This window comes from Typha angustifolia, chromosome 10 (assembly GCF_048772165.1).
Source record: "Typha angustifolia cultivar Huaian chromosome 10, ASM4877216v1, whole genome shotgun sequence".
Classification (NCBI taxonomy): Eukaryota; Viridiplantae; Streptophyta; class Magnoliopsida; order Poales; family Typhaceae; genus Typha; species Typha angustifolia.
In genome coordinates, this window is record NC_133248.1 from 934,430 (window position 1) to 944,223 (window position 9,794).

The 9,794-nt window shown below is 36.8% G+C and overlaps 1 protein-coding gene and 1 long non-coding RNA gene across 2 annotated transcripts; one reads left to right on the forward strand and one right to left on the reverse strand.

Moving 5' to 3' along the window:
• The first annotated feature begins 400 nt into the window (after nucleotides 1-400).
• LOC140769070 (uncharacterized) lies at nucleotides 401-7,230 on the forward strand. Its single transcript, XM_073109618.1, has 10 exons — nucleotides 401-987; nucleotides 1,082-1,219; nucleotides 3,199-3,387; nucleotides 4,988-5,125; nucleotides 5,214-5,335; nucleotides 5,425-5,557; nucleotides 5,673-5,802; nucleotides 5,995-6,074; nucleotides 6,172-6,303; nucleotides 6,511-7,230. The coding sequence occupies exons 1-10, from the start codon at nucleotides 517-519 to the stop codon at nucleotides 6,742-6,744; spliced, it is 1,767 nt and encodes a 588-aa protein (XP_072965719.1). The 5' UTR covers nucleotides 401-516; the 3' UTR covers nucleotides 6,745-7,230.
• A 355-nt stretch (nucleotides 7,231-7,585) lies between these two features.
• On the reverse strand, nucleotides 7,586-8,236 carry LOC140769360 (uncharacterized). Its single transcript, XR_012105883.1, has 3 exons — nucleotides 8,099-8,236; nucleotides 7,806-7,879; nucleotides 7,586-7,719 (listed from the first exon to the last, which is right to left on the reverse strand). It is a non-coding gene; the product is annotated as an uncharacterized lncRNA (long non-coding RNA).
• Nucleotides 8,237-9,794: the final 1,558 nt, after the last annotated feature.

Below are 9,794 nucleotides of genomic sequence, written 5' to 3' on the forward strand. Positions count from 1 at the left end.
GCATTTGCTAAAACCTACAAGGTAAAAAAAACTATAAGAGTAGGATAGATGGCTAATAAATTCACTGGTAAGGCCACAATTGCCTAGCGCGGATAGGAATCCAAACACATACCTTTGCGTGGAAGATCTTAAAAAACTTCATTTAAAAAAAAAATCATCCAAAAGAAAAAAAAAGAAAAAGTGAAAGAAAAAGAAAATTAGTATTAAAATTCATATCCATCTTTATCGGATTCCGGTCTTACCCAAAGAATAATCCAGATCCAATTACAAGAAGCACGTGCGACGCGACAGAAGTGCTTAAATAGTGCCCCTAATATTTTATTTAAAAATCTTTAATGGCTGAAATGCAAAAAAGCCCTAACGGAAATTAGGACACTCGTCCGCATAAGAAGCCCCTTTTCCTCTGTGCACAGAAATCACGCCTCGGTTTCTTCTTCGCTCTCTCTCTCTCTCTCTCTCTCTCTCTCTCTCTCCACCTCTTTTTCTCCGTCTCCAAGATCCCATCTTTTCCCATCAATGGATATCCTCCAATCCATCCCCATGGACGAATCCTCGCCCTCCTCCGTCGATTCCAATAACAACAACCACGGCTGGCAAAAGGTCTCCTACGCCAAGCGGCAGCGCAAGCCAACGGCGACCGCCGTCCCCGTCCCCGGGGATGACAGACCCCGCACAAATGGCCTCCAGGATCGATCCAACGTATTCGCCTCCGTCGAGCAGAAGGCGGCCGAGCGCCGCCGAGCCTTAGAATCCGCTGCCGCCGCCGCAGCGGCGGCCGAGGATGGAATCGCCGTTAGATCGCGGCCTCAGGCCACGTCAGACGACGACTACGACGAAGAGGAGGTGCCCCACGGTGGTCAAGAGAATGCGGGAGCGGCGCCCAAGAAGGTGAAGCAGAAGAAGCCCAAGAAGCCCAAGATCACGGTCGCGGAAGCGGCCGCGGCTATCGATGCGGAGAATCTTGCAGCATATCTTGTCGATATCTCGGTAATTTACTATCTGATCCGTGTTTTGGGATAAAAACTGAATCTTAGAAAAGATTTTCTTCTATTTGGGTAAATTCCTCTTCCTTTGGTTGCAGGGATCGTATGATACGCAGCAGGATATACAGCTCATGCGATTCGCGGATTATTTTGGCAGATCTTTTGCAAACGTGAGTGCTGCGCAATTCCCGTGGGCCAAGATGTTCAAGGAGTCCCCTGTTTCAAAGATTGCTGATGTGAGTTTGTTCTGCATGAATTTTTCTTAGCAAATTTATTCTGTTTTTCTTAAACGTTTGTTAGTAATTGCTGTCGCTGTTCCTGATCTTGCGCTTTCTTGAAGTGAGGATGTCTAGGAGGGTATTTGGTCTAGTACTTTTTATAGAAATGAAAAGTTACGCATGGGGATCAAACTTTATCTTTTGCTGAAAATATGCCTGTGAGACAAGATTTGGGTCATAGAAAGATGTTTATTTGTACTTGAGTCAATTTCAATGGTGAATAAAAATAGGCTTTTTTTATCTATTAGAGGGAATGATTTAAACTTCTAATTATGTGCACAGTTTGTCTATTGGTGGCACATTAATTGCCTTGCTATATATTGCTGAATCATCTTTATTTGAATCTCAGGACAAATGCATGAATAGTTGGCATCAAATACTATTGCAGTACTGCAGTATTTGGCATAATTTGATTTTCAAGCCTGTTACATGTGATCTTTTATGTCTTTCTTTTATCAGGTAGACATACTATATAAAATTGATGTTTCCTGACTGTCTTTCAAATTTCATGGATTATCAAGTAGCTGGAATTTTCACTTGAAACTTTCTTTCTTAGCATATGCTTTGCTTTGGTCAAGAATTAGGAAGCCCCAAAAGTTTATCATTGTTTTGATCCATTGATAGTCTAGGTTGTTATGTATTGTTGTAAACTTGTAATGCCTTTGTTATACACTTATTACTGACATGATTTCAAACAGCGAGAACATAATAGCGTTGCCTAATAGTAACACTATTTTATCCATACTAGATAGATCACATGCACATTTTTGCTACATAGCACCTCTGTTCTTCTACACTGTTGCTTTCGTGTAGGTTTATTCATGCAATGATATTTATCTAATAAAAATATGCTTTCTCATAGTAGATCAATTTCTATAGCTTTTGTTAGTTTGACCACTAATTTTCCCTTGTTAATTGTTTTCCTCTTGATAGGTTCATAGGCACATTCTGGGTGCACAGTCACCTGGGCATCCACCTTGACATCAAGTTTCATATTTTAGTATATAGGATTAGTTTAGATTTTGAAACATTTCAGCGATTTGGCTGATAACCTAATGGCTTACTATTTTCTTAGTAGAAGGGTATTTTATCTTGTACATTTGAATATTTCATACTCATGTAGTATTTTCTTTATCTATTTTTTGTTGTGCCGTGATCTCTAGGCATCTGCCTAGACATCAATTGGGCATTCTCCTAGGCATTCTTCATCTACTCTAATTGCTAGGTGATTGCAGCATTTCGACGATATCACATCATTCTCAAAGCATGATGAAAGTCATTAGCTATTAGTTTTATGTTCATTGCATAACCACCGTAGTGGTAAGATTTGCCATACTCCAGATTTCTAACCTTCTAGAACCAACCTTGCATGGTTCCTTGTATTGTCTATGCCTCCAAAATTTTAGTAGCCTATTTCCCAAATTGACACTTTGGACTGTGCTATTGATGAGGTTACTTAGAGCAGAAATCCTTAGAGCCTATAGATCAACTGAATCAGGTAGAAGCTTCACTCCAAGTCTTCAACTCCTTGTATGGTACCAAAAGTAGAACCACCTGTGCCAATGGTTGTTCCACCTATGAAAAGGCATTTTACGAGCTAGTACAGGCTTTACAGCATTCACAACATTTATTACTACCTTAAGGATTCATTTTTTTTAATCTCATTTTCATAAGTTCCTTTTTTTTTTCCTTCTATTGACTTTCGCAATATCTTAACCTCTCAGTTAATATCATGACAGCTAAATCGAGACCCCTTTAAGTAGCAAATAGACTATATATTAGCCTTCATGAATGATTCTGATTATGAACAATTTGACTGTGTTAACTCTCTAGGGGAGACTTGGTCATGGTTACATTCTGATCTTATCACATAATTAGATTATTGTCAATGTTTTTGGTAGATGTATAATTGGGTTCCTTGATTGATTTTTGAGCAGGTTCCACTGTCTCATATATCTGAATCTGTTTATAAGACTGCGATTGATTGGATAGCTCAGAAATCTCCAGATGCTTTGGGTGATTTCATTTTGTGGTGTCTGGATAGTATCCTCGCTGACCTATCAAGTCAACAAGCAGCTGCTAAGGGCTCGAAGAAGGCTGTCCAACAGTCACCCTCAAGGGCCCAGGTAACTTTCATCTTTTAGCTAGTACCTCCCGGCATTGTTTTCTACAATAAAGAATATATTGGTCACGAAATGAGCTTTTTAATCCACATTTGATGTTGATATTCTGGTTGGCTTATGTTAAGAAGATAATTCCCTCTTATTGATGAATGCTTAATCAGTTAGGATGAAGAGAACCTACTGATGATGAGTTAATTGTGTATATTTTCCAATTAATATCCTGGACACCTCATCAATGCATCTCCAACTATTTTTTACTTGCTTATTGTATCACGTTAATTCCTGGTATCTTCTATCCTTCTTACTTAGATTGGAGGTTGTTTCTTTTGGATTTTTCACAAATTTGTAGCATTTTGGCCTATGATTAAACGGGAAGTAGGATGTGCTTCAAGATAGTCAGATAGCAGTTGCCAAATTTAAGTTATTGTATCCGAACAAGTGAAGGATCCTGATTGGCCTATCATCAGATTTCTTGTCTCTATTATCCTCTGTTTGGTATCTTTTAAGGAGTTAGTAATTCATCATGTGAATGGATCTCCATATCCTAGATCACTTTTTTTTTCCTTGTCTTATGTTTCATATTCCTCAGTTAATATATTTTATCACCAGATTGGAAATTATTTTCTCTCTATTGAAATTCTAGGTTGGTTTTATTAGCATCTTTTTTTATGCTAGTCAAGTGTTATTCTCTTTATGAGAAAGCAGTGGTGCTTGTAAGATTCTGAATTTCTGATGTAATTTTTCCCCTTCTTTTGGTTAGTATTACATCTGGATCTACATAAGATGAGACAGATCTAAACAGGTCTTCAAGATGGATGGCGTTACTTGTGTTCTATGTTTTGTATAACACTTCTGATGATGAACATAAGCAAATCAGTATTCTAGTCAGAAAAGGAAAATAGAAAAACAGAGAAGAAGAAAGGGCTGCATAAAGAGAAGAAAAGAAGGATTAAAGAGAGGAAAAGGAGGCATGTTTTGGAAAATGTTTGATCAAGCGCCACTTCCAGTAGTTATTAAACTAGAATGTGCATTTGGCAGTCTTAAACTGCTGTTGGTGGAAACTTGTTTGATTTTCATCTTGGGTGTAGGTAGTCTTAGATGCAGGCTAATACTTCAGCTATCAAGTAATGGAGTTACTTTAATCTCATATTATCAAAAACAATTGTATTGTTGATATGTTGGAGTCGGAGTCTGCCCTGCTTCTTAGCGATGACTCTTTGGGCCTTTAATGCATAAGCTTGTTAGTAGAAATTTCTTTAGAAGTCTTCCTGAAATAATTTGTATTTACAGTGGTTGCTTTATTAATTGGGTATGTTGAGCATAAGCTGCATATTATTAAATTCTGTTTTAACTTAAAATTCAATATTTGTCAGCACACTTGAAGGTTGTGCCCTGTGACCTTGAAACATATCATATCTGTTGAGCAGGATAGAGAAATTGAAATTTTCTTCTTGCCATTGAGTTTCTTCACTTCTTTTATTAATGAAAATGTTCTGATAACTACCCTGGAGCATATCTACTTAGATATGTTGCAGATCAACTTTTAGCATCATGGTTTAAATATTGGCTAACACTTTCATGTACATGACACTACCAACTACAGGTTGCAATGTTTGTTGTTCTAGCAATGACACTAAGGAGGAAACCTGACATACTCATCAACCTGTTACCAAAGCTAAAGGACAACACTAAATATCAAGGACAAGAAAGACTTCCAGTTATCGTCTGGGTCATTGCTCAGGTAATATTTGTTCTCTTCACCTCTTGCATATCTGACTGAAGGTAATAACTTTGCTGTCTATAACATGGTTATAAATTCGTTTCTGTAGGCATCTCAAGGGGATCTGGTTGTTGGAATGTTTTCGTGGGCGCATTATCTATTCCCTACAATCTGTGGGAAATCAGGTGGGAACCCACAGCAAAGGGACTTGGTTTTGCAGTTGGTTGAAAGGTATGCCCCATAACAGAGTGAACAAGTGATATATCTTATGTATGGATGTGCTTTGATCTAACTTTAAACTCCTCTGGCCTTTTATGCAGAATTTTGTCAGGGCCAAAATCACGAACAATTTTATTGAATGGTGCTGTTAGAAAGGGGGAGCGCATAGTACCCCCTGCTTCACTTGATTTGTTAATGAGAGCTACATTTCCTCCTTCTACAGCCCGAGTCAAGGTGTTCCTTTTCACCTTTTCTTTTGAGACACATTAGGCCTAAATCCATTTTCAATCTTTTCGACCCAAATAGAGCTGTTGCCACAGTTCTACTGAAAACCCAAAATTTTGTGCAGGCTACAGAGAGGTTTGAAGCAGTATACCCTACTCTTAAGGAGTTGGCTCTTGCAGGTTCCCCTGCAACCAAAACCACTAAGCAAGCATCACAACAGCTTTTGCCTGTTTGTGTGAAAGCAATGCTAGAAAGTAAGTTTGGCTAGGATTTTGATGAATTATATTAGATTATAATTTCTGTTCTCTATCTAACAATGCAAAAAGTACATTTGGGTATGATGTTGATGAACTGTACATAGATTTAAAATTGCTGTTTTTTTAATCTGTTATGGAACTAGATATGTAATTTATATAATGGCAGTTAACCTTGTAGTACTTTGTCAGACAATCCTGAACTGACGAAAGAGGCTGCCGATATATTTATCTGGTGCTTGACTCAAAATTCTGAATGCTACAAGCAGTGGGTGAGCAGTCCTAGTCTGTCTATATACTTTCTTAATCACATTTTAGTATCCAAGAGATCATTAAAATGCAATTATGCATTTTGGCTTGTTTATGCAGGACAAGCTTTATTTGGAAAATGTGGAAGCTAGTGTCTTCGTATTACAAAAGCTGTCTACTGAGTGGAAGGAATTTTCAGCTAAACTCACTCCTGAAGTTCTAAGAGAGGCGCTTAAGAACTTAAGGATGAAGGTAAGCAACTACATCATGGGCTTCAATTCTCATTGGCTGTTCAACTCTAGATGCGTATTCTTATGAAATGAAATTTAAGATTCTAAGCTTGGGTGCTTGCTTTTAGAAGTATTCTGCTATATTAACATCATCATGCAGGAGATTGAAATTGGATGTTATATTGGACACTTAATTTTCTTATAATCAATAAACATTTTTGGCATGCAGAATGAAGAAGCCCTATCCGAGACTACAGACTCGGACAATGTAGCTTCCATTAAGGAAGCAGACAAGTACTGCAAGGTTATCCTAGGAAGGTTAACAAGAAGCTTCAGCTGTGTGAAGAGTGGTTTATGCGTACTCATGCTCGCTGTTGCAGTTGGTTATGTTGTGTCTCCTAACATGGAGTCATGGGACTTGAAGAAGCTCCATGCCATGTTTGGCTCTCTTCAATCCTTCTAAAAATACTATCAATAAAGGTCCTCGTCAGACTGCCTACCACAAAATGGTGCAGAGACTACAGAGAGCGGGAATAGAGAAAGAGAGGAAATAGATTCCACATCAATAGTAGTTGTTTGCTTTACCCTTTCTTTATAATGATATCAGCTGAAACTAATTGTCCGAGAGTTCAGGTCATTGATAGAGTGGCCTGAAGGTCCAGGTCATGTGGTTCCTAAGACTAATTTTCCATGTTGTCCATTGCAGTCAGGATTAAAGCACAGTTTTGTGATTCTTTTTCTTTTTCTTCGAAAGTAATTTCTTCTGAATTCACTAAAATCGTTGGTGCTTTCTAAATTTGTTATTCTGTTCTTATGTAGCGGTACTCTTGTTTAAGGTTATTATTATTGTCTCTTAAGCTGGTGCATTACTATTTCCTTCTAAGAGTATAAATGCTATGGCTACTTTACAATTCATATCTAATTCGATAACAATTTACATTTATATTCAGATTGTTCATGTCAGAGATTTAGCACTAAATCCATGCTTGTTCCTTGAACCTTCGTTGAGAATAATTCGATTGTCTTGATTAGCTCTTAATGACTTTGAAACGGGATAAATAGCTTGGTTTAAGGTGGAAGTATGATGGTACATTGGAATTGGCATTTCATATGAATGACCAAGTATCGATTACTTGGATGTATTTTGCTGGGGCACATTGAGGATCTATGTGAAGTATGACTTAGGGTCTTTTACAGCAAACCTTTTATAGTAAACATTGATGATCCTCTTATAGCAAACCAAGTATCTGATAACTTAATCTAAATAATGTGACCTAAAGGAGGCCTTTTAAAACCCATTTAATTATTTGTCGTAGTGGTATCTCTTTATCATCATCTTTATTCCCCTCGAAAATTCGGTTTAGAATTAAGGCTAATCTGATACCAGCTTGTGCTATCCTCTTGTCCACAACAGGATAGCGAGAAAAGAAATAATCATCTGCATGTTTAGAAATTTGTTAAGAACTAGCTGAATGAGTGTAATTACTACTAAAAACTAAAGAGATTGAAAATACAATCACTCACCCCCTAATGTTGAATTCTGCTCAACATCTTTGTAAGCATAAGAACAAGCCAAGTGTACGCTCTCCGATGCATAACTGCGAGTCTTGTCGTAATTAGCTTTACTGTAGGTGCTAAATAGCTGAAGTAATCTATCTAAAAAGTTTTAATTAACATACAACAACAGTGCGTTAGATGTATGGTTTTCATCTTTAGGTAAATTTCCCATATTAATGTATAGTTTTCCTTGATCCAGAGATGAATTGAGGTGAACAAAAGAGTGTTGGAGAGTAGCTCCATCTAATCTTCATTTTTACCTGTTGGCACAAGTTGCTCTTTTGTTACAGCAATTTTCCCAGTTATCAATTTCATCAGACCATCCATCCTACAATACGAAATGCAAATCAATAAAAATAAGTACCTTTTTAGAAAGTAGTAAATTTAAAACTGTGATCGAGGGCAAAAGGTGAGGCGGCTAGATGGAGAGATTGAGATTTGAGAGGGTGAATTAGGTTTAGGAACTTAGGGTTTACTTATATATATATATATATAATAAGTTGGTAGGTTGACCCAACCCATATATTTAAATGGATCAAACATGTTAAAATGGATTAGTAGTATAAACATGACCCAATTATCAAATAGGTTAGGCGGGTTGACTCATTTATGATCAGAACTTGATTATATTAAACTCAAACCCTATTATAAGCCGAGTTATCGTATTGAGTTATTGGGTTGGGTCAAATTTTGCCGCTTCTACTTGTACATGCATCTTCTACTTATTAATTCATATTTATTGCTCATCTCTTGTATGAAATACCCCCATGAATTTAATCTAAGATATATGTGTGGATTTTGATAATTATGACATAAATCATAAGATAGAGGATATTGTTTTGTGGAGACTAGACTATGATAATAATAGAAAGATATTTATGAGGTAAGGTTATAGCTCTGGCAGTACTCAATAACCTAGGATCATGACGTCTATTGAGCGGTGTGTTCATGTTTCTCACCATATGTGATGATTCTGTTATGTATGATAATTTGCTAGAGCGGTAATAATGAAGATAATATATAAACTTACGAGTAAGGTCCTTATTCTGATGGCCACAGACAATCAATCATATGCTATGTCGCGAGGCATATAAGGACGATATTACGACTAAAAGATTATTTCTCCCTCATTTTTATGTTTGTTATGTGAATTATGATTTATATAAGTATGTTGAGATATAATTATACATGACTTAATGTGAGTGTACCATGATAAAATAAGAAGTTAATTTAAGTTATGATATTAGTATGCATTCTTTGTATCTTGTGATTATGTGAAAATCCTTTGCAAATTATTTCAAATATGTTTATTTTATTCGTCAGTAATTACGAGTATATACTAGTATATTCATTATGCATTTATATTGTTCTTTAGACTATATTGAATTATATTTGCTACGCTAGGTGCACACCATCTGCTGTGTAGTTTATACTTAGTAGAGAGACTTTTTCAATGCTTTTTTAAGACTTATAATCTACTTATTATTTATTTTATTTACTTATGGTCCACTTAGTGACAGAATAAGGAGAAATAAAAGTAAACAATCCCAAAATAAGAAATATGATAATCCAAACGATCTATGTACAATCAAATACGATGAAAAAAATAATAATAAACTCACAAACTAAGAGTAAAATATAATTTTTTTTTCTAATTTAATATAATCCTTAACCATCGAGTTGTGCGGGGCTCATAAATTAATAAAGATATGACTCAGTCAGTCCACCGCGGTCTTACCAAGTCATCCCACACATACTTCAGTGTTGGATTGCGTGAAATTACTCGTTATCTAGTTTTGCAACCAATGGGCAATGGCGTTTATGTTTTCGTACACAATGAGAGCAATGGGTACAAGTAGGGCTGTCAGGCTTGACGAGCAGCTCGGGCTCGACTCGGGTGAAGCTCGAGTTCGGCTCGGCTCGATCAGAGCTGAGCCGAGCCCGAGCCATTATAAT